At 56.6% G+C, this 23,962-nt stretch overlaps 3 protein-coding genes across 4 annotated transcripts in view; all 3 read left to right on the top strand.

Moving 5' to 3' along the window:
* The window catches only part of SUGP1 (SURP and G-patch domain containing 1), a 32,402-nt gene extending 28,053 nt beyond the window's left edge, over positions 1-4,349 (top strand). Inside the window, exons 9-14 of one of the 2 annotated variants that reach the window (XM_040241259.1) lie at positions 897-1,003; positions 1,803-1,980; positions 2,414-2,520; positions 3,280-3,425; positions 3,733-3,862; positions 4,151-4,349. In XM_040241259.1, coding sequence (XP_040097193.1) covers positions 897-1,003; positions 1,803-1,980; positions 2,414-2,520; positions 3,280-3,425; positions 3,733-3,862; positions 4,151-4,177 — 695 coding nt within the window. In that variant the 3' untranslated portion in view covers positions 4,178-4,349. The remainder of the gene's footprint in view (positions 1-896; positions 1,004-1,802; positions 1,981-2,413; positions 2,521-3,279; positions 3,426-3,732; positions 3,863-4,150) is intronic. The other variant, XM_040241261.1, reaches the window with a different exon arrangement.
* A 4,450-nt stretch (positions 4,350-8,799) lies between these two features.
* TM6SF2 (transmembrane 6 superfamily member 2) lies at positions 8,800-13,878 on the top strand. Its single transcript, XM_040241258.1, has 9 exons — positions 8,800-9,139; positions 9,500-9,597; positions 9,667-9,770; positions 10,171-10,253; positions 10,906-11,030; positions 11,213-11,314; positions 11,620-11,712; positions 12,353-12,472; positions 13,380-13,878. Exons 1-9 carry the CDS (start codon positions 8,920-8,922, stop codon positions 13,584-13,586), a joined length of 1,152 nt encoding a protein of 383 aa, XP_040097192.1. The 5' UTR covers positions 8,800-8,919; the 3' UTR covers positions 13,587-13,878.
* A 3,102-nt stretch (positions 13,879-16,980) lies between these two features.
* On the top strand, positions 16,981-23,742 carry HAPLN4 (hyaluronan and proteoglycan link protein 4). The gene is made up of 5 exons (XM_040241675.1): positions 16,981-17,157; positions 18,160-18,277; positions 18,579-18,941; positions 20,501-20,833; positions 21,200-23,742. Exons 1-5 carry the CDS (start codon positions 16,981-16,983, stop codon positions 21,589-21,591), a joined length of 1,383 nt encoding a protein of 460 aa, XP_040097609.1. The 3' UTR covers positions 21,592-23,742.
* Positions 23,743-23,962: the final 220 nt, after the last annotated feature.

The raw sequence follows: 23,962 nt of genomic DNA, 5'->3' as shown, positions 1-23,962 counted from the left end.
CCCCACCCGCCTGCTCACTGTTGAAGTGGTCGGGGAAGGAGAGGGACTTCAGGCCTGATCCAGGTGAACAGCAGGCTGCTCAGACCTTGGCTCCTTTGTTTCTCTGCACGGTGTCCCCAGTATCCTCCAGAGCCCCCACAGACTGAGGAATTAGGGGACAGTCTTAGCGTCCAAAAGCACCTGCGAGTGGTTCTTGCAGGCAAAGCCCCAGCCCCGTTGATCTGGGAAGACCTGGCTCTTCAGCCTCCGGAGAGGCCTCTGCGCCTCTTCTGCCTGAGTTGCTCCCCAGCAGCCACCCCCTGCAGGGAGGTTGTTTGCAGCACTCAGATGGAGCCTTCACAGCGTCTTCATGTGAATTACTGTTGTGGGTTCCAGCCAAGCTCCAAAGCTGACACCAGATTAAATGTTAGTTGCTTTAAAGACAGTTGGCTGCCTCTCAGGCAGGCACCAACAGTGTTCTTATGCCGGCTGCACACCTGTGTGTCTGCACCGCGTGTCTCTTCACCGTAGGGCTTGCTCCCAGGAGCCCGTGTGCACGCACGCACGCACGCTGTCAGCTGCCACGTCTCTGGCTGTGCAGATTCCCTCCTTGTCCCCTGTTAGCTCTGTCACCTTGAGTGGGGCCCAGACCTCTTGAGTTTCGGTGTCAGCATCTGCAGTGGGGGTCATAGAGCCTGCCTGGAGCAGTCACGGGAATGGAACTGCATGCACGTGACGCAGCAGAGCAAAGCCCCACGGGGTCATCAGGTGACGCGCATGCTGACTGCTCCCGCTTCAGGGTCCTGCCACACGTGGCGGGAGCCTCAGGTGCCGTCAGCTCGTGGACTCTGCCTTGGACACAAGTGCATGGCTGGGCCCCTGTGTGCAGTGCTGACCAGCCTGTGTCTTATTTCTAGTTCAGGACCTCAAGGGTCTTGGCTACGAGAAGGGGAAGCCCGTGGGTCTGGTGGGTGTCACGGAGCTCTCGGATGCCCAGAAGAAGCAGCTGAAGGAGCAACAGGAGGTGAGGCCCGGGGGCAGGGCAGGCGGGCCCCACAGGGCTGGTGGAGTGTTGTCTCCCACTCTGCCCGGTGCTGCAGTGTGTTCTTTCGGAGCCTCTGTGTGGTGCCAGGTGGACCCCACACTCAGGGGAGAGGCTCCTGCTTAGGTAGGTCCCCTGTCAATGGCGTGCCATCCCCCAAGGGCCCTCCCCGGCCCACAGTTGTGTCCACAGCCCGGCCTTCCCGTGCCGCCTGAACATCCTCTGCCCCAAATGCTTCATGGCTGCTCGCCACTGCACCTGGGCTGGTCCCGACTGGATGGTCTCCATTTAAGTTTTCCTTACAGTTCCCTCTAGCACTCAGCACAGAATAAGCCTGGCTGGTACAGGTGCCCTGAATGGTGTGGCAGCTGCCCAGGTGGTGCTGGGCATTGTTGAGGGGACGGCTGGCTCACCGGGTGTTCTGCGGCCAGGACACAGACCACAGCTTGCCCAGGCCATCACCTCCAGGCTGGCAGCCGCATCGGCTCACCCTCGATCCTCCCAGGGCTCAGAAGCCCACATCACCTCACTCGGGCCATAGTGACGGGCCCAGGATATTGCAGATTCTAGGCCAGCCTCTGGGAGAAACTAGAGAGAGGTCCTCCCTGCTCAAAACAGGTTCAGGAAACCCAGGGCACGTCCCGGCACCAGAGTCAGTGCCTTCCTGAACACTCACTCCTCCGAGCCGCGCTGCTGTCCCTGCCCCAGGGACGGGGAAGGAGCACCCATCGTGCGCGGAAGCGGCGGGGGGCCCTCGCTCACTGGTGCGTGCTGCCCGCAGATGCAGCAGATGTACGACATGATCATGCAGCACAAGCGCGCGATGCAGGACATGCAGCTGCTGTGGGAGAAGGCGCTGCAGCAGCACCAGCACGGCTACGACAGCGACGAGGAGGTGGACAGCGAGCTGGGCACCTGGGAGCACCAGCTGCGGCGCATGGAGATGGACAAGACTCGAGGTGGCCGGGGGCCCAGGGTGGCGGGCGGAGCGCCGGGCGCAGGCCTGCCTTCAGGGCGCTGCGGGCGCCAGAGGCCCACTCAGCTGCCCAGGGGCACATGGGGGCAGCACGCTGCTGCAGGCGCCAGAGGCCCAGTCAGCTGCCCAGGGGACACGTGGAGGCCTGTCTTCAGGGCACTGCGGGCGCCGGAGGCCCACTCAGCTGCCCAGGGGCACATGGGGGCAGCATGCTGCTGCGGGCGCCGGAGGCCCACTCAGCTGCCCAGGGGCACGTGGAGGCCTGCCTTCAGGGTGCTGCGGGCGCCGGAGGCCCACTCAGCTGCCCAGGGGCACATGGGGGCAGCATGCTGCTGCGGGCGCCGGAGGCCCACTCAGCTGCCCAGGGGGCACCACCCGCTCCTTTCTCCTCTCACCTTTACCCCATCTCTGGGCAGAATGGGCGGAGCAACTGACGAAGATGGGCCGGGGCAAACACTTCATCGGGGACTTCCTGCCACCGGATGAGCTGGAGAAGTTCATGGAGACCTTCAAGGCCCTGAAGGTAACTGGGAAGAGCCCAGACTGCAGCCTCCTCCTGGGGCAGGCACCTGCGGTGCCTTCAGTTCCCCTGGCTCACAGGGCAGGTTGAGCCCTCTTCCAGGAGCGGCATCTGCTTGTGACAGGCCGTCTGTGTAGGATGTTAGTGAACAGCAGCTCAGTTGCTGCTTTAGAAATGCTTACCAGGGCTTTAGGGAAATGCTGCTTCCAGTGGAGCCAATTAAGTGCAGATTACAGGCAAGGCATATTTCTCAGGCAGACACCCCCATGTATTGGGCTCTCCAGAATGAAAACATTCCTCCCGTTGCTGCCTTGGTGCTCAAGAGGAGAGAGCTGATGTAGAACATTCCACGTCGGCTTTTGAGGGTTTTTGTAAAACTGCGTTGTAGCACATCATCTTGTCAGTGAGGCGGTCACCTTATTGATCATGGCTTCTTTTTAGCCCTCTGTGTAACACATAGCTCTTGGAACATGAGCTTTGTCTTCGCTGATGAACCATGGATCTTTCTCATGGTGGTCAAGGCCTGTGTGACCTGTCATCTTGCCCTCTTTGACTTGGCCACCAGGGAACACAGCACTGCTTCTGGCCCTGGGGACCCTGACAGGAGGCAGCTTGATCTTTTCTCAGAGAGTCTGACATGGTGGTGGGGAGGCAGAGGGGCAGGGGGTCCCAGAGGCCATGGGGTGGAGGGGGTTCTGGGCCAGAGCTGGGATTGGGAGTGGCTACAGCCCCAGTGGATGATGGCCGCCTCCTCCCCTGCAGGAAGGCCGTGAGCCTGACTACTCAGAGTACAAGGAGTTCAAGCTGACGATCGAGAACATCGGCTACCAGATGCTGATGAAGATGGGCTGGAAGGAGGGGGACGGCCTGGGCTCGGAGGGACAGGGCATCAAGAACCCCGTCAACAAGTGAGTGTGGCCTCCAGTGCTGGGGCCGGGGAGCAGAGGAAAATCCCCATGCAGAGACATAGGTCAGGGCTACGGACTCTGGTGGTGGGACCGCCCTGGGCTCTCTATCTTCTCAGAGTGCCAGTTGGGTCCCAGACAGGTGTTGCCCAGCCCGGCATACCCCGCACAGGGAGCTGCGTTGGGGTGCTGCTGCTGAGCCCATCCAGGGCGAGTGAGGCCTCCCTGCCCCCAAGCTCAGGTCCCTCACCCCCTTTTCCGCTGGCCCCATCCTGCTCCCCTGCTCACCCCGCCCATTGCCCCAATGCAGGGGCACCACCACGGTAGATGGCGCTGGCTTTGGCATTGACCGGCCAGCCGAGCTCTCCAAGGAAGATGACGAATACGAGGCTTTTCGCAAGAGGATGATGCTGGCCTACCGCTTCCGTCCGAACCCCCTGGTGCGTGTGTCCCCGCCCCCATCTTGTTTCTGCTGGGTCACCACAGTTCCTCTCCTGGAGGGGTGGCTGTCCTGGTAAAGAAGTGTGTCTCCTTCTGCAGTCCAGCTAGGCTCACAGCAAAACCACCTCCCGCTTCTCCCCCTGTGTTCAAGTCTGACTCTCCTCCCCAAAGCTGCCCTCCCTCCTGGAGAATGTGAGCTCGCTGCTCCTGCTAGGTTCTGGATGGGAGGAACCGCTGTCTTCTGTTAGCATAATCACCTCCTGTTTTATCTTTCTTGCTTCCCACAGAACAACCCCAGAAGGCCTTACTACTGAGTATTCTGGAGAAATGCACAAGTGTACTTTCCAAAAGACTGACCATCCTTGGACTGTGGAATGTTCCAGCCTGCATTTCTGCCCACCCTTCCCGTTGTTGCGAGTGTTGTGCTGTGTATTAAAACCCCAGAGCCTGCCTGCTGTGGCAGCCTGGTCTTGCCATCACCAGAAACCCCTCCTGTTCCTTAGCAGCAGGGCCATGGTGGACGGGGGGGACAGGATGCACTTGTGAAGGCTGCCCAGTGCCCACAGAATCCTGGAAAATCACCTGGACCTTTGTGTGCTGTGGGGTCCCCCATCAGCCTGGGTTGGAGCTGAGGAGAGGAATTTTGGAGGGGCGGCCAGCAGCTGAAGGAGATGTGGCTGCACCTAGGCTGAGGGCATAAGGGACCTTCTAGCCTGGCACTGTGCCACAGGGGGAGGCTCAGGAGGGTTCCCCAGGCAGGCCCAGCTCTCCCTGAGACCCGCAAGGCAGGTGGACACAGGGCACACCTGTGCCCTCACCTCTCGACAGGTGGCACTGATGGCCTCCCGCCCACGCCGCATACAACAGACCTGGCTGGTGATGCTGTAGCCCAAGCCACCCCGGCGGCCCTGCGGCCTCAGCGTAGGGTGGACATACAAGTCCTAGGGCTCATGCCTCTGGGAGACAGCTTCCCGGACAGGTACGCTGGGCTGGGACATCGTGTGCCTCCTGGAAGGGGGGAGGCTAGTGGGCAGCCCAGACGGCGGTGTGTGCTGAGAGCTCACCCCCTCTCCAGAGCTGGTGCCTCATGTTTGTGCAGAAATCACCTGGGGATCTTGAGCGAGCAACCTGGGCGAGGTCTCCAAAAATCTGTGAGCCTTGCTTGGAACATCAGGGCCTGGGCCACTGCGGGCCCCTATAACTCACCCCCCTGCCCCATACAGTGGACCCCGGCTCAAGGGGTCTGAGGACTCGAGCTGGCATCAGGCTCCTGGGCCAGCCTGCAGTTCACGCAGCCGTTCAGCAAACAGCACTGACTGGCCCAGATGGACAGGTCTGCCCTGGGCACCCACACTCTGCTGGGGCTGTGGCCATGAGCCCCTAACACCATCTGGGGCTGATGAATGCTGTGAAGAGGAGCCGGGACCCGTGGTGGAGGTGGTCCGGGGAATGTCTCCATGAGGGAGCCTCGGAATCTCAGCAGCAGCTCCCTGGGCGGAGTGGCGCACACTACCCTGCCTCCCCTCCATGGATGCTGTTCCCGGGGCAAGGCAAGGGGGTGACAGGCAGCCTGCCCCGGCAGCCAGAGTCCTGAGCAGAGGGCATAGTTCTGGGTGCCAGATTCCAGCCATGGGAACCATGGGGCTTGGTCCCTAACACCTTGCTCTCCAGGCCAGTGTCACCCCTCCATTTAATGCTCAGTGACCAAAAGGATCACCAGACTCAGACCATGGACTTCAGCCCCAGCCAGGGGGAGAGTTGGAAGAGGAGGCCTCCAAATGCCGGGTGGGTGTGTAGGCATCTCCCAGATACGGGGTGTAAGACCAGACCCCTGGCCCTCCACAGGTAAAAGGGGCTGGAGGGACCGGGTGAGCTGCCTGGAGGACAGGACCCTGCAGCCTGCTTTAAGAGGTGGGGAAATAGGAGAGGGTCCATCTTGCAGACAGGAGAGGGGGCAAGTAGGAAATTGAAACCACTGGAGCTGAGAAAGGTCAAGAAAGGAGGCTGGAGATTCAGGTCAGCGCAGAGGAACCTGAACTTCACATCAAGGGAAACAGGCCCCTGAGGAAGGAAGGTTTTGAGTCAGTGGCCAAAGATCATCTTGTCACCCAGGCTCAGAGAGGGGACCCAGCTGGCCCATGGAGATGGGGCCCTGGCTGGGCCAGGAGCAGGGAGTGGGGGGTGTGAGGGTTAGAATTTTACCCCAGGGAATTCCCTGGTGGTCCAGTGGCTAAGATACACACTTTCACAGCTGTGCCCCAAGTTCAATCGCTGGTCAGGTAACTAAAGTCCCAAAGCCCTAATGGTGCAGCTCCCCCCTCCCCACCCCCCAAAAAGGACTCTAGGTTTCCTTGGTTGTCAGACAAGAATCAAGTGGGCACCGCTTACCCTACTTCCTGCCGCCACAAGCACCATGTGGGCAAGAATCCGAGGCTAGTTGGAGGGGTTGATAGACAGCTGCTTCCTAATTTTCCCTCCATCCTGCAACCCCTCCCTGGTCACTGGACTTGCATTTGCCCCATGATGAAGCCTAGCCTCCTCCCGGCTGTCCAGAACCCTCCAAGCCCACCCCCACGTTGCTCTATGAACCTCCACCACCGCCTCAGCCCTAGTGTCTCCCTTCTGCTTCTCAGCCCAAAGCTTGAGCTATTCTTCCTGCCAGGAACACCATCATCAAACTCCTCACCATCCTTAGCCGCCCCTTCGGACCCGCCCACATTAGCAGGTGTTCAGTATAGAAAGAAGAAACAGTAGAGAGTCACGGAGCCCTTCAAGCTGTCACCAACCCTGGGCCCTGGCAGTCTGTCTTGAGATGCCCTCCCCCGCCCCCTACCCCCGGGGCCCAGTCAAAACGTCACACCTAGACATGTGTTTAAATTTGTTTGAGGCCATCGCATGAAAACAAATACCAGGGCACTAATGGGAACTTTGCACCCAGGCGGGTAAGTTTCTCTTGTCAGTGCGCAGAAACGCAGAATCAGTACCCACTGGATCCTAGTGAAGCTGCTGGCTGAGGACCTCCAGGACGCAGAAATGGAAGCATCCTGAGGAATTGTGTTCTAATTAGCATTAGTAGAAAGCGAAACCGGCTGGGCGGCAGGCTTTGCCCTTAGGGACCGCCCCGAGTCCGGCGAGGCTATCAGTGGAGGGGAGGGGCCGCTGGGAGAGGGAGGGGCCTCGGAGGCTCCCCGGGAGCTCGCGGGGCAATCACAGCGGTGGCGGGGTTGGGGGGTGTGGGGGTGGAGGGGGCGACCTTTGCGCCAGGCGGGGCCGAGTCTGGCTGGGTCCCTGGCACCTCGGCGCCCAGAGGCACAGCCACGCAGAAACCGAGCCGGGGTCCCGGCGCCGCCGCTATGGACATCCCGCCCCTGGCGGGCAAGATCGCACTTCTGTCGCTGGGCGCCCTCCCGTTGTCCTTCGCGCTCAACTACGTTTCGGTGCTCTCGTAGTGCGTGCGGGAAGGGTCTGGGGAGGCGGCCTCTGGGGCGGCGGGGCCGGGTTGGGGTGTGAGGGTGCGAAGCGGGCGGGATGCGAATGCACGGGCTCCCCTGAGCCTAGCGGCCCCGCGCCGCTGGCCCAGGGGAGAAGGGGGCTGGGCCAGGAGAACCCCTCGCTTCCAACCGGAAATATCCTTCCAGCCGGCTGGAGCAGTGTGGTGGAGCTGGGGGCGCTCCTGGGACGTTTGGGGCCTGGGGGGAGGGACTTTGAGAAACAGAACCCCTAACAAGGAAGGGTTTGGGAAGGTTTCTGGAGTTTTCCCAGGGATGTGCCCAGCACAGACTCCAAAGTCGCCAAGGGTCAAAGTATTGTCCCAGATAAGGCCCCAGTGACCCGGCTCTTGCCACACACAAGTTCTTCTGCGCTACCCCTACCAGACAATTCCTCCATCGCCTGTCTGACACTTTATTCTCTTCAGGGGCTGGCTGGCCCACCCTGTACACAGCCTCAGTTTCCCCTACATGCCTCCACCTCCCCTGTCCCTATCACCTAACCCCAGGCCTCAACCCTGTGGATCCAGCCACTGAATACCAGCCATCCACCAATCCCTCATACCCCACAAACCAACACAGACAATGGGGTAGAGGGAATCTTGGCTGCGGAGTTGGCTCCTCGGGTACAAATTCCTGGTTCCACCGTCCTGGAACCCAAGTGAGCCAGGTTGCCCCCAGGAGCCTTGGTTTCTTCACTGTGTAATGAACATAATCCTAGACTCATTCCATAGTTGCAGTCAAGGATTATGAACTGTGTGCCAGAACACTGTTGTGGTCTCAGCTAATTACTATAATTGTCATTGTTGGTTGGATGGGGCAAGAATGGGGATCCTAAGGGTCGGAGGAAGGTAGGGATCTGGAGAGAGTGTAAGAGGAGAACATGTGACCTTGGATATGTCTCCCACACTCTCTGGGCCTTCCTTGATTTGCCAAGTTTTAGGGGCTGCCCAGAGACCTGGCTTCTATTATCTCTGCAGGTGGTTGGCGTGCCTTATCAGGTTGATAGAACCAGATCAGGGCGGGGTTGGGTGGGGTTGATGGAAACATTTGGACTTTATCTGGGAGGAGTCAGGAGCTTCAGACAATGAGGTGTACAGAGCTAAGCTCTAGAGATCCTTTGGTGGTTGTGAGCACTGGAACTGACCACAGAGGGTCTTGGAATTGTTGGATGAATAAGCAAGCTGACACACATCAGCAGGTGACTGGATAAATCACATAGTCAAAAGGGGCTGACAGAAATTCCCTCTGTACCTGGAAGAGGAGCAATGTAGATGGGCCATGAAGGATGAATAGGACTTTGCCAAGTGGAAAGACTTTTGGAAGGACTTAGGGGGTGGGGCATGAGGATGAGATGGTTGGATGGCATCACCGACTCAATGGACATGAGTCTGAGCAAGCTCTGGAAGTTGGTGACAGACAGGGAAGCCTGGTGTGCTGCAGTCTATGGGGTCGCAAACAGTCAGACATGACTGAGCAACTGAACTGAACTGAGGTGGTGAGTCAGAAACAGCTGGAGCAAGAGCCTGGTGCTGGGAAATGGGAGTTTCAGGGAATGGCTTTCCTTGATGGACAGGAGCTTCAGCCTGGTCACCTGGAGCTTCCTGGTGTCTGCTCTGCCCCAGGGTGCAATAGGGTCTCAAAATGGGCCTGGCCTCCCTGACTTGGTTTTTCGTCTCCACAGCCCCCTGGGGGTGGTGTTGATGAGCACTCTGATCCTGGGTCTGCTCTCCTTGGCAATATACAGCTTGTCCCGAAGTGACATCTATTATGACCCACTGTATGCTGGTGAGTTGGTGGGAGGGTCCTTGGCAGTCCTTGAAGGGCCTTCATCAGACTGGAGAACCTCAGAGAGACTGGAGACCCCCTGTTGATTGGGGAATCTCGGGGGGCCTCCCCCTTCTGACTTGGAGCTCCTGAGTGCCAGAACAGTGCCTTTCTCATCAACCTGTGGACACCTTTAAGTCAAGGACTGTGCCTGCCTATGAGGAAGGGTCGTGGGTCATGTGATTTGTGGGGTTGGGCCTGGGAGCAGTTTTGCACAGACGCTTTGGGAAACTGAGTCCTCAGCAAGAGCTCTCAGGCCCCGCCCACACCTAATCTCTACCCCGCCCCCACACTGCCAATGCCCTGCCGGCTCTCCCGTAGTCTTCGCGGTCTTCGCCTTCACATCCGTGGTGGACCTCCTTATTGCTCTCCAGGAAGACGGCTACATGGAGGGTTTCATGGCATTCTACACCAAGGAGGTATGTCGGGAGCGGTCTGGGATGCCTGCAGTCCTACTGCCTATCTGAGCCCCACACCTGCCCCTGCAGGGTGAGCCATACCTGCGCACGGCACATGGAGTTTTCATCTGCTACTGGGATGGCATCGTTCACTACCTCCTCTACCTGGCCATGACTGGTGCCATCCGTAAAAGGTGCGCGAGGCGGGCAGGGTGGCACCTAGACCCTGGGAAGGAGGCGGAGTTCTTAGGTGGGAGGTCCCAGGCCAGGGTGAAGCCAGAAGTGTGTGTAGGGGAAATCAGGATGTCCCTCTAGGGCTTAGACAGGGGTGGCTAGGAGAAGGATTCAGGGAACGCCACAGATGTCTGTGGTGGTCGATTCTCTTCTGTTGTGTCACCCCGTACCTGGGCAGCCACTGCTATCCTTGGACATAGGGTCTGACTGTTCATTCCTTCATTCAACTCCCTGTTGTCCCTTCTGTCTTGGGTGAAACTGAAGGGGTCCAGACCTGGGGAGCCCAGACTGTCTCTGGACCCTGACCCTCTGAGATTGGGGGACAGGTATCTACCGGTTACTCCTCCATCTCCCACCCAGGAAGAGTTACCGGAACCTTGGACTCTACTGGCTGGGATCCTTCATCATGAGCATCCTAGTGTTCCTCCCAGGAAACATCCTTGGTAAGGACTTGGCTCTGCGGAATCCTGTCTCCCTGGGCTGGGTCACTGCCCCGCATCTGGAAGTCGGGCCCCACGGGGTCCTCCATACCTTTTCCAGTGTCTGCGGAGGGCAGCCCCCCACCCCCACCAACTGCATGCCTCTCCATTCACAGTCTAAGTTGGCAAACTTTCCCCACATCTCTCCCATTTTCCTCTTGGAGGAATGGAAGCACATTCCACTTCTTCCCCAGCTAGTGGTCCCTGACCCCAGGGACTTAGCCCAGAATGCTCTTGACATGAGAAGGGAATCTTAAAGTGGATCCAGAGGGCAGACTGACAGCTTTGTAGGTAGGTCTTGGGAGACAGAGCAGAGAAGGCAGCCAGGGATGTGGGGATGGCTGTGAAAGAGGAATATCCAGGGTGCTTCCAGGAGGAACCAAAAACAGCGGAAGTGTAGGAGCCGTGTCCCGAAGGGAAATTGAGGAAGGCCAGGCTGAGGAGCCTGGTCATCATCTTACAAGCACTGGGGAGTCAGAGGTGTTAGGGCTGAGCTAGGATGGCATTTGTGACTCAACAGCTTCCAGCCAGGGGCTCTGACGTGGCCCTGCCAAAGGGTCCAGCCAGGCCTGGGAGACCCTCGCTTCGTGACACCCTGTCTCTCCTACCATGGCAGGCAAATACAGCTCAGAGATCAGGCCTACATTTTTCCTCACCATTCCTTTCTTGCTGGTCCCATGCTGGGCTGGCTTGAGGGTCTTCAACCAGACCCAGGTGCCAACCTGCTGTACTCCCAACACGGTGAGTCCCTTGCCCCCAGGTCAGCCTTGTCCCAAATGCCTGAATGTTCCCCATTTGGGTTGCTTCTTGCCAAAGACATTATCTCCTTGGAAAGATTTCCTTGGTGATTAGGGAAGAAGGGATGAGCCTTCACTGAGTGCCTGTTGGCTACCAGACTTCTCATGCTATTTCTCATGGGGCAGGTGGAGGAGGACCAAAGAAAGGGCCTTCTGCGGCGCCCAGTTGACCTGGCCCTCATCATCTACCTCATCTTTGCTGCATTCTTCACCCTCTTTCGGGGCCTGGTGAGTCTGCACTGGCCAGCCTACTTGCCTCCAGTCCCTTCCCCTCCCTTCTTTAACTTCTTTATCCAGTGCAGAAAAAGGCCACTGCTCTCCCACCTAATCATCCAGGGAGGTTTACTGAGTCTAATCTGAGCCTTCCATCACAAAGTCCCATTCTCTGTAGCCTTCTCCCCAGCTCAAGCATCTGGATTCTCAGAGGAGAAAACCAAGGCTGGGGCAGGCCAGAGCAGGGGGTGTGGGGGAGAATGGGGGAATATCCCTATGGGAGGGATGTTTGAGGCTGTTGGTTTGTCTGCGGGCCCTAGGTGGTACTGGACTGCCCCATGGATGCCTGCTTTGTCTACATCTATCAGTATGAACCATACCTGAGAGACCCCGTGACTTATCCAAAGGTGCAGGTGAGAGGGCAGGTGGGCCACGGCCCTGCTGTGGTTAGGGATCTGCTGGGCCCCTTTGATGAAGGTGCCAAAACAACACAAGTCAAACTGGCTGGAGCACAAATGGAATTTATGGTCCTACCAAAAACGTACAGATGGGGTCTTCAGGTATGGCTGGATCCAGGAGCTCAAAGCTACTCTGTCTCCGGGCTCTGCTTTCTTTGCATGTGTTCCACTCCCAGATGGTGCCTTTGTGATATGGCAGAGACAGCCTTGGGTGTCTCCAGGCTTCCACTCTCCCTATTTAGCCCCTTAGAGGAGACTGAGCCCTGAATTTCTCAATGCTTAAGTGTAAGTCTTGAGTAGGCTCTGATTGGCCGAGTTTAAGTCACATGCTCATAGCTGATTATTATGGCCAGGGGCCTGGGACGTTCTGATTGATCAGGCCAGGGTCACATGCTATATAGAGGAAGGTGGGTGGGCTCAGTGTATGAGAAACCCAAGGGAAAGAAAGGAGTAATTTCCACAAGGGCAGGATATACAGTGAACCCCATCTTGACAGAGTCTGAGGCTGGCCAGATCCTCCTGGGGGCCACCACCTGAGGGGCATCAGGAGACCTAACTGAGCAGCTACTCATTCCATCAGTTGTGTGCCCCCCAGATGCTGGTGAACATGTTTTATGTGCTGCCTTTCTATGGCCTGGCCATCTATGCCCTCATCTTTCCTGGATGCTCCTGGCTGCCTGACTGGGCCTTGGTATTTGCTGGAGCCATTGGCCAGGTGAGGTGGGGTGGGTTGAGGTGTGTTGGGCCGGTGCTTAGGAAAGAAAGTCTCTGGGCTGCTCATCAATTGCCTTTGTGCTCACCTCGGGTGATGCCAGGCCCTTGACAGCCTCCCAGGATTTCCTAGTGTTGGAAAGAAAAACGGGCCAGACACAGATACCCCATCCCATGAGGTCAGAACTGAACAGAGTGGGTACAGAGGCTGAGAGGGATTCCAGAGGGGCAGAGTTCTTAAAAGAGGGGGCATGGGTTTGATGTAAGGGTATGGATTCTTTAGGCAGGGAAAAGCATTCCAGGAATGGGAACAGCACAAAGAAATGCACACCATAATGTGGGTAAAGGCAGCGGAAAGATAAATTGACAGCTAAATGCTAAGGGCTTTGAAATCTGGGCTTGGGAGCTTGTGCTGAGAACAATGGGGAGCCATAGAAGGTGTTTGAGCAGTGGAAGGTTCAGAGCTGGGGGCATGTTTCTGGGTTTCTGATGGGAAGTGATAAAGGCTGGACCCTGGCCAGGGCAGTGGGATCTTGATTCGATGTATTATTATTTTGTCTATTACAGGTAGAATTGAGAGGATTTGTGTCAAGGCTGCCTAGGGTGGGGAAGACCAGGAGGAGGGGTTAGACTCAGGTCAGAGAGATGGGGTGAAGGGTCCAGCAGACAGAGCTTAGATGGTTCTGGTTAGGCAGCTGGGCAGAGGCTCACAGATAAATGGATAAGAATAGACAGGACATGTGGGGCACAGGGATCTTTAGAGACAGAGGGATTGAAGAGGGGAGACAGGTAGGTCAGCAGGACCAGAGAGATAGGGATGAAGAACTTTTGGGTTCCCCATGGTGGGATGCTGGCAATGCTGGAACTTGTCCTCTGGTCTGTGACATCCATCCTTCCTTTCTGGCCGCCAGGCACAGTTCTCACACATGGGGGCCTCCATGCACCTGCGCACGCCCTTCACCTACCGTGTGCCTGAGGATGCCTGGGCCAGCTTCTTCGTGTGTAACCTACTGTATGCGTTGGGCCCCCACTTGCTGGCCTTCCGCTGCCTGTGGCGCCCCGCCTTCTTCCTACACCCACCTCCTGGGCCCCCAGCCCACCATGAGAAGCAGCACTGAGGTGGCTGTGGGACCCCCCCAAGACTCAGTTTACATGCCCAGCCAGCCCTGTCCTTGGAAGGGTGGATTGGGCTTTTTAAGAGACAGGAGGTGTGTTTCTGGGTGCCTTCAGTCTGGCTATGGTGATTTCAGGCCAGTGGGTGGGATGGGGGTGCCCAAGGTCCAGGTGTTTCAGCAGAGAGGGCCACAGGCATGCTCAGCTGTCACCTCACCCAAACTCCACATAGGCGCCTTCCCTATCCATTATCCCCCGCAATGGATCCTTTTAGTAAAAGTCCTTTTGATGCATAAAGTGTTGCTCTGAGTGTTTCATGGGGCAAGGGACTCTCTTCTCAGAACCCACCAGGGCCCACTCATCACTGCCAGCTTAACTTACAGGAGCTAAGGTGCTGGACAAGAGAAGCTGGCCTCTGGTTGGTGTGCACAGCCCCATCTTCCAGATGGGGAAAAACAAGGCTCCTAGAGGACTGGAGACTCATCTGAGGTCACAATCAGGAGAGAAGAGTCCAAACTCTAAGCTCCACCAAGAAATTATAATAACTGACAGTGTGACACAGTTATTAATCACCTACTGTATACCAGGCCAATGACCAACCTCACACTACATGCTGGATCTCACCTCATATTCCAGATGGGAAAACTGAGTCTGCAGGAGGTGAAGCCTGGTCCAAGGTCATGCCTCCTTAATGCAGCTGTGTTAGGCATAGAGTCCTGGCTCAGTCAACCACAGAGCCCTGTGTCTGCTGTCTGACTGGCTCATATTTGGGAGAAACTGAAATTGGGGGGCAGCCAAGAAGTTTAGGGAAGGGCTCCTTGTCCTCTGGTTTTAAATTTTTTTAATATTTATTTTTATTTATTTGACTGCCGCAGTTCTTAGTTGCGGCATGCAGGATCTTTAGTTACAGCACACAAACTCTTAGATGTGGCATGTGGGATCTAGTTCCCTGACCAGGAATCAAATCCAGGCCTCTTGCATTGGGAACATACAATCTTAGCCACTGAACCACCAGGGAAGTCCCCTCTCCTGATTTGATTTTTGAACTTAAGTGAAGTTGCAGATTCAGGGATAACTCCTGCCCAGAGCACTGTGGGTTAGGGGATTGATCTCTCTACCCCTACCAATACTTACTGGGCATCTATAGTATGACTAGAGATCACTTCATGAAAATTAGAGATACCAAGGGAACATTTCATGCAAAGATGGGCACAATAAAGGACAGAAATGGTATGGACCTAACAGAAGCAGAAGATATTAAGAAGAGGTGGCAAGAATACACAGAAGAACTGTACAAAAAAGGTCTTCATGACCGAGATAATCATGATGGTGTGATCACTCACCTAGAGCCAGACATCCTGGAATGTGAAGGCAAATGGGCTTTAGTAAGCATCACTACAAACAAAGCTAGTGGAGGTGATGGCATTCCAGTTGAGCTATTTCAAATAGTGGAAGATGATGCTGTGAAAGTGCTGCACTCAATATGCCAGCAAATTTGGAAAACTCAGCAGTAGCCACAGGATTGGAAAAGGTCAGTTTTCATTCCAATCCCAAAGAGAGGCAATGCCAAAGAATGCGCAAACTACCGCACAATTGCACTCATCTCACATGCTAGCAAAGTAATGCTCAAAATCCTCCAAGCTAGGCTTCAACAGTTTGTGAATGGTGAACTTCCAGATATGCAAGCTGGATTTAGAAAAGGCAGAGGAACCAGAGATCAAATTACCATCCGTTAGATCATCAAAAAAGCAAGAGAGTTCCAGAAAAGCATCTACTTCTGCTTTATTGACTATGCCAAAGCCTTTGACTGTGTGGATCACAACAAACTGTGGAAAATTCTTCAAGAGATGGAAATACCAGACCACCTGACCTGCCTCCTGAGCAATCTGTATGAAGGTCAATAAGCAACAGTTAGAACTGGACATGGAACAACAGACTGGTTCCAAATCGGGAAAGAAGTACATCAAGGCTGTATATTGTCACCCTGCTTATTTAACTTATATGCAGAGTACATCATGTGAAATGCTGGGCTGGATGAAGCACAAGCTGGACTCAAGATTGCTGGGAGAAATATCAATAACCTCAGATATGCAGATGACACCGTTCTTATGGCAGAAAGCAAAGAGGAACTAAGAGCCTCTTGATGAAAGTGAAAGAGGAGAGTGAAAAGTTGACTTAAAACTCAACATTCAGAAAACTAAAATCATGGCATCCGGTCCCATCACTTCATGGCAAACGATAGGGAAACAATGGAAAGAGTAAGAGACTTTATTTTCTTGGGCTCCAAGATCACTGCAGATGGTGACTGCAGCCGTGAAGTTAAAAGACACTTGCTCCTTGCAAGAAAAGCTATGACCAATCTAGACAGCATATTAAAAAGCAGAGACATTAGTTTGCCAACAAAGGTCCATCTAGTCAAAGCTATAGTTTTTCCAGTAGTCATGTATGGATGTGAGAGTTGAACTATAAGGAAAGCTGAGCACCAAAGAATTGATGCTTTTGAACTGTGGTGTTGGAGAAGACTCTTGAGAGTCCCTCAGACTGCAAGGAGATCAAACCAGTCAATCCTACAGGAAATCAGTCCTGACTATTCATTGGAAGCTGAAGCTCTAATACTTTGGCCACCTGGTACGAAGAGCTCATTGCAAAAGAGTCTGATGCTGGGAAAGATAGAAGGCAGGAGAAGGGGACAATAGAGGATGAGATGGTTGGATGGCATCACTGACTCAATGGACATGAGTTTGAGTAAGCTCCAGGAGTTGGTGATGGACAGGGAAGCCTGGCATGCTGCAGTCCATGGGGTCACAAAGAGTTGGACATGACCGAGTGACTGAACTGATAGTATGTCTAGCCACTAGATTGTCACCAAAGACCCAGAACTCCATATCTTAGATGTGGAAACTGAGGCATCGAGTGAGGGGTGGAGTCAGACTTGAGCCGTTGCTGCAGGTCCCCTCTGCAGGGTGTGTGACTGTTGTGGGGTCCCCATCCCAGAGTGAGCATCTTTGGCTGCTGGAGCCCTGGACCCTTTGATGGCTGCCCACTCCAGTATTCTTGCCTGGAGAATCCATGGACACAATCCCATGGACAGGTGGCGGGCTATAGTCCATGGGGTCACACAGAGTCAGACACGATTGGAGCGACTTAGCACACACACAGTGACAGATGGGGAAACTGAGACCTGCAAGCCCTCTCCCAGGTTACTCAGCCCTTCTGCCCACACGGGGCATCATGAGGACCACCGCCCCTCCATTTAAAAGATAGTTGAACCGAGATCCAGAAACTTTCCTCTACTGACCCAGGTCAGTCCCAGGCTGGGACCTGGCTTGGTACCCATTGTTCAGGGCGCCCTTCTTCCATCTGTGCCCATCACCACCTCTCCCCAGAGCAGGTGTTACCATGTCCCCTTTAACACCCCCCCACCCGTCCGCCTGCCTCCTTCCCTCCCTGCTCCCCTTGCAGGCAGACGCCGGGATTGCGCTGTCTGCTGGGATCTGTCCAGTCTTTCCCGGGTGTGCGGGAGAACACAGTCCCAGCGCCTGGGGGCCGTTGGGCGAGGGCCGCACCGGCAGGATGGTGAGTGGGACCATGGGTTCGGCAGGTCCTTCTCTGGGATTCTCTGAATCTACATGCTTCAGTGTTTCCCTCCTTAGCCCTTCTCCCCCTCTCGCCTCCCCCACCTCTATCTCTCACCTTCTTGTATCTCTTTCTCTCCCACTCTTCCCATCTCCGCCTCTCCTTTTCTTGTTCTTCTAGGTCTCTCCCTACTTTTCTCTTTCCTTCTCCCCGGCCACCGCGGTCCCTTTTCTCTCCCTGTCTCTCAGTGTCTCTCCCTGCACCCGTGTCTCCCTCTTCTCTCTTTCCCTCTTGCGCTCTCTCTTTTCTCTCTCGGTATTCTCTGTCTCTCCTTCTCTGTCTCTGTCCCTCTCCGTCTTTCCTTGGCCTGTTCTGCGTCTCCTTCTGGCACTCTCTTTTCTCTCTCTCTCCCTTTGTGACTCTGCTTCTCCATCTTTCCCCCCTCTCCCCTGTCTCTGCCCTTCTGTCCCCACCTCTCCCTGCTTTTTTCTGTGTCTCAGTCTCTTTTCCTGTTCTCGCCTTCTTTCTGTGTCTCTTGCTGTCTCCGCTTCTACCACCCCCTCGCCCCCCACCCCCATCTGCACGGGTTTGCTGCAGTCTCCTGGCGTACAGATAACCTTGCCGCTGCCGCTGCTCCAGCTCCTCTGCCCCTCCTCCCTCCTCCCCAATCTCTGGCCTGGGCCGGAGAGAGAGAGAGAGAGAGAAAGGGGCGGGGCTCAGGGTCTCCGGTGTTGGGGTTCGCGAGGTCAGGCGGGTTGCCCACGCAGAACTAAGGGAGAGTCAGTCCAGGGGCGTGAGCTTTGCGCAAAGGCAAGGGTCGTGAGGTCCCAGGAGAGTGGGGTTGGGGGAAGAGTCCGCTAGCCTTCTCCTTGGGACTCTGGCTGGTTGGGGACCTGGGCATGTAAGAAGTCCTCGCTGCGAGAAAGGAAGGCCAGGGGGCAGGGGGCTAGTCTCCGGAAAAGGCAGAGTCAGGAGGCTGGACTGAGCGCTGGGTGTCCCCAGGTGTGTGCTCGGGCGGCCCTCGGTCCCGGCGCGCTTTGGGCAGCTGCGTGGGGAGTCCTGCTGCTCACCGCCGCGGCGGAGGCGCAGCGCGGCCGGAAGAAGGTCGTGCACGTGCTGGGTGAGTCAGGAACGTAGAAGCGGATCTTGCCCCGCAGAGCCCGTGGGCAAATAGGATCGCCCGAGTGCGCGGAGAGGGAAAGAGGGAGGGTGCTGGGCGGTCCTGATGGCCACAGTCCCCACCCAGCTCCTCCCGCTCTGAGTCCCCGCCCCCTCCCTAATTTACTCCTGGAGCCCCTTTACCTTTCTGATTTCCTGATTCTCACCCAACTTTTCTTCCTACAGGCCCTTCCCTGGGCCCCGCTCCCCAGGTGCTCCTGCCCCGCCCTTAGGGCTTCTTAACTCTCTTTGGTCGTCCACAGAGGGGGAATCGGGCTCGGTGGTGGTGCAGACAGCGCCGGGACAGGTGGTCAGCCACCGGGGTGGCACCATCGTCTTGCCCTGCCGCTACCACTACGAGGCAGCCACCCATGGCCACGACGGCGTCCGCCTCAAGTGGACCAAGGTGGTGGACCCGCTGGCCTTTGCCGATGTCTTCGTGGCGTTGGGCCCCCAGCACCGAGCGTTTGGCAGCTACCGCGGGCGGGCTGAGCTGCAGGGCGATGGGCCCGGGGACGCCTCCCTGGTTCTCCGAAACGTCACGCTACAGGACTACGGGCGCTATGAGTGCGAGGTCACTAACGAGCTGGAGGATGACACGGGCATGGTCAAGCTGGACCTGGAAGGTGACCAGACTGTGGGCAGGACGAGTCGCGTTTCTAAGGGAGGAGAGAGGATATTGCAAGGACAGAAACCAAGTCAAGTTGGCCTGAAGGGATTTAGCAGCTCAGTGGGGTAGCATAATGGTTCTGATTTGGGGTGATTTTGCTCCTCAGGGATATCAGCAACGTCTAGAAGCAGGTTACGGTGGTATATAGTGGGGAGATGCTGTGAAACACCCCACAAAACATAGTCCAATTCGCCCAAGCCAAGAATCATCCAATCCAAAACGTCAATAGCGAAGAGGTTGGGAAACCCTGCAGTAGAGTTCAGGCACAGAGAGATCCAGGCACTCAGACCTTTTCAGGAATCCTTCCCTCGGCTCTGCTTCCCTGGGTGGGCTTTCCTTGGACAAGTTTCCCGGGGTGGAAACAAAAGCTACTGCCGGGCTTCCACCCTCCCGCTTGGCAATCAATTTCCTTTAAGTTTTACCTAGAGTCCCAGAGTTGTCCCTCATTGGCCCAGCTTGAGTCATGTGCCTATCCACGAGCCAATCACTGTGCCTGGGAGATGGGTTGCTCTGATTGGCTGACCGTGGAGCTGAGAGGCGGCGTTTCTATTCGAAGAACTCCCTTCCATTTAGTTGCTTTCCTCACTCCACCTTAGAACACTCTGGGAGAGATTTCTTAGCCTTCACTTGCTGAACTTCCCAACAAGAGCGAATAACAACAATAACAAAAGCAGGTCTCCTTTACTGGGTGTTTTCTATGTGCCAGGAGCTTGGTTGAAGAGCTCTCTGGAGTCTCATTTAATTTTCCCAAAACCTCTGAGTAAGACGCTATTAACTAGCAGATGGGCAACTGGCTCAGAGAGGTTAGAGTCTTGACCAGGACACGTGCCAGTGAGTGGCAGGGCCAAGACTCAAACTCCAGTCTCAGGCTTCAGCTCTTCTCTCTGGTTCCTGTTTGATCCTTCCTGCAACTGCTGAGAGGTGCATCTGCACCCACAAAGTCCTCCCCCTAAACACAGACACACAGAATGCTAGTGAACTGAGTTAACTGTGATTCTGATGAGGGAGGAGTTCACGAACAGAAGGTAGATGGGAAACCAATGGGAAATGTCCTGGGTAATCCTGGAGACCAAAGAGCTCTTTGTCTAGGATCAAATATTCATGGGCTCCTAGCGTGGGGGAGTCAGCTCGGTGGGCTCAGAACTTGACCAGAAGGCAGGTCCCAGTGCTGGAAGAATGTCAGAAGCACGTAGAACTAAAGGAAGCAGGGATGTGGGAGCTGGGTTTTTAAGGATGAATAGGAGTTCTACAAGTGGAAAGATGGAAAGAACACAAAGGTCTCCAGGGGTGGAAAGGAGGTGGACACGATTAAGTGTGTCAAAGAGGAGAGTCAAGTGAATCCCAAGTTTAAGGCAAAGGAAGTATGAGGGATATGAGCTGGGGAAAGGCTGGTCAGGTCTGACGCCAGAGTGAGGGATGAACTGAAAGGTGGCACCCCTGATGTCAGGTAGGTGGATGCGAGTTGGCGGGGGTGGGGTGGGGGGGCTCCGAGCTGACCGTTGTGTACCCTCTCAGGTGTAGTCTTCCCTTACCACCCTCGTGGAGGCCGCTACAAGCTGACCTTCGCCGAGGCTCAACGCGCGTGCGCTGAGCAGGACGGCATCTTGGCGTCGGCTGAGCAGCTGCACGCGGCCTGGCGCGACGGTCTGGACTGGTGCAACGCGGGCTGGCTGCGCGACGGCTCGGTGCAGTACCCGGTGAGCCAGCCCCGGGAGCCCTGCGGCGGCCTGGGCGGGGCCGGGAGCGCCGGGGCTGGCGGCGGAGCCTCAGGAGGTGTGCGCAACTACGGCTACCGCCACAACGCAGAAGAACGTTACGATGCCTTCTGCTTCACATCCAACCTCCCGGGTGCGTAGGCCCCACCCCTGGGAGGAAGGTCCTGCCCACCGCTGGCCCGGGCCCCGCCCCACCCATGAGACCCTCCCAGCCCCAGGGAGATTCTTTCCCGCTGTGCCGTGTTCTCTCCTCGCCTTTCCTCTCCACACCTATCCTCAGGTGTCCGGACCCGGAGGTCCCTGGTATAGCCAAGGCGCGGCAATCAAACAAAGCCTGACACCAGCACTGCTCTAGCCGAGGCCGTGGTCTCGGGCTGCAGGGGAGCGGGTTTCTAAATCCTGAGGCTGTTTCCTGGGCGGCAGGCGAGAGGGATTCCTGAAATCCGAGGAGGCCCAGCCCCAAGAGCAGCCCTAATCACTCCTACCCACCCCTCTGCAGGGCGCGTGTTCTTCCTGAAGCCACTGCGGCCGGTGCCTTTCTCCGGAGCGGCGCGCGCTTGCGCAGCGCGCGGCGCCGCCGTAGCCAAGGTGGGGCAGCTCTTCGCCGCGTGGAAGCTGCAGCTGCTGGACCGCTGCACCGCAGGCTGGCTGGCGGACGGGAGCGCACGCTACCCCATCGTGAATCCGCGCGCGCGCTGCGGCGGCCGCCGGCCGGGTGTACGCAGCCTCGGCTTTCCCGACGCCTCGCGCCGCCTCTTCGGCGTCTACTGCTACCGAGCGCCTGGCGCGCCGGACCCCGCCCCTGGCGGCTGGGGCTGGGGCTGGGCTGGAGGCGGCGGGTGGGCCGGAGGCGCGCGAGACCCCGCCGCGTGGACCCCGCTGCGCGTCTAGGCCTGGGCCGTGGGCCGCGGGGGCGCTTGGCGGCTGGCCGAGTGCCCTGCGGCGTGGACTGACCGCACACCTGGAGACTGGCCAGTTCTTTGCGGTGCCCTGCAAGGTGACCAGACATCCTGCGGTCCTTAACCCCTGGCCACGCCCTCTGAGGCCCCCAGAGTCTGGCCAGTTCTCGGAGCCAAGTCCCTTGGAGTCCCCTGGAGATCGACCGAGCCCTACCTTTTCTAAACGGTGGATTGGGCCTCCTCTCCCAACTTTCTTCGGAAGATGAGGCACACCCTCTGAGAATCCCTGGAGCCCAACAGACTCTGAGGTCTCCTGAACACTGGACACGTCTCCGGAAACCTTCCCAAACTTACCCCATGGTCGCCTGGAGGCTGGACCCCCGGGATTATCTGGAGACTGGCCACACGTCCTATGCATCTGCCCGGAGACTGTAGACTGGTCCCTAAGGCCGCCTGGACCCTGAGCCCTCCTACCCACCATCTGTAGAGAAACCAGAAGCGTCTGAGTTCGTCAGCTGACCACACGCCCATGGTCGCATGACCACTATGGGCGCCTGTCCTCTTCCCTAGGGTAACCTGGAGGTTGGTTACTCCCATTCTCTCCCTTTCTCCCACGAGTCCCCCAGAGTTTCCAGAATAACAGGTCATGTCTCCAGGTCACTGTGGAGAACAGTCCCACCCCTTCAGTTTCAGGGGACACCACCCTTGTCTGTCACTGTTAATACTGTTTGTTAATACACGCCCCAGCTGGCTCGCGTGACAGGCGCCTGCGGCGCATCCCTCAGATTCTCTCTGAGGGAACAAGTCTGCCTTTACCTGATGGCCCCTTTCCTGGCTGTCACCTCAGAGACCATCTCCCAGGCCCAGGGACCCATAAAATCCATGTCATTTGCTATGGAGACAAACTGCCCCACTTCCCATTGTTACCAAGGCGACCAGCCCAGCTTCCACTGTCACCTAGAGTCACACAGCCCTTCCTTCACCAGTCACACCCATGGAGTTAGTGCCTCCCTCCTTCAGCTGTAACCATGGATACCACACGTTTCCCATCTTACCCGCCTTCACTCTAGAGACCTACAGCTTCACTCCCACTGTCCGCACCCTGACCAACAGCCAAGGAGACCACCCTCTCCTCTCAGTGTCCTGAGAGTGACCCAACGCTCGGTTCTCCAGCTCTCACCATGGAAACAGGCTACTTGCTCCCTTCCGCGGGCGCGCCAGCTCCCTCCTCCTCTCCAAGCTCCGCCCCCAAGCGGCTAGGACCCAGCAGCTGTTGCCATGGAGACTAAACTCCGGTATCTGAAATAACAGAACACCTGTCCCCTTAGGCTTTCTCCTGTAGGTAGGGCCCGCCCCTCCACATTGTCACCATAGAGGCTGCCAGCGTCATCTCCATGACAACTGACTTCCCAGTCCTCAGGAACTTCTTACCATGGGCCGAACTTGCTCCATAGGGCTTAACGGCTGCCCCTTCACCAGATGGGCCCAGCTCCAGGAGAACTTCTGGAGCTGCTGGATACCCTTCGTTTGAACGCTAACATCCCAGACAACAGCTGTGTACGAGAAAACCTTGCAACACCCAGATGAGCAAATGAGACCCTGGTGTGCCCCAACCCTTTGTGCTATGCAAGTGCGAGGCTCCTCTTTTCCTGTCTGAGACCACATCCCCATTCTCCCTGAGGTCCTCTCTCCTTTTCTACCCTCCCTACCCCCACATTTCCCTTCTTAGAGATCCGAGAGAGGTGGAATTGTCTGTAAACCTCAAAATCCACTCTGAACTCCAGGTTCTAAGGGGCGATTTGTGTTAACAAGTCAGGACCCAGTCAAACTCCCCAGTGTTAATAGCTCGCTCAGGGAGACTGTCCATGAACAAGGCCACCCCAGCTGTTGGAGACCCCAGTTTCGAAGTCTTGTCTGGAGTAGCACTGGGGTCCTTCCTGGAGCCCTCCTATGGTCACATACATCTCCAGGAAACTCATCTGTGGGTTTGGAGACCAGGTGTGCCTGAGTTTGAATTCTGCCTCTGTGACCAAGTGATGAAACCCCTGATCTTGTTTCCTCCTCTGTACCAGGGCTGCTCTTAAGGTCCCAGTGAGTGCAAAATGTTACAGCAGGGGCTCAATAAATCTTTTCTTTTTTTTTTTTTTTTTTTTGATGAGTGAGAAAATGAGGCAGTTGGTGGGTAGTTACTTCAAAAAATGCACATTGGTAGACAAAATGTTTTTCAGCTGGGGCAGCAGGGGGGCTCGGTGATGACTTGGTTGGGAAACTTCTCTCATTCCTCAGGACCATTCATTCCCTCTCCCCAATCTCTCTTTCCTCTCCCTTCTCCCATCATGTTCCTCCCTCCCTTGAGCCACCTC

This window comes from Oryx dammah, unplaced genomic scaffold (genome assembly GCF_014754425.2).
Source record: "Oryx dammah isolate SB20612 unplaced genomic scaffold, SCBI_Odam_1.1 HiC_scaffold_5, whole genome shotgun sequence".
NCBI classification, from domain to species: Eukaryota; Metazoa; Chordata; class Mammalia; order Artiodactyla; family Bovidae; genus Oryx; species Oryx dammah.
This window is presented reverse-complemented; position numbering and strand designations above follow the sequence as displayed.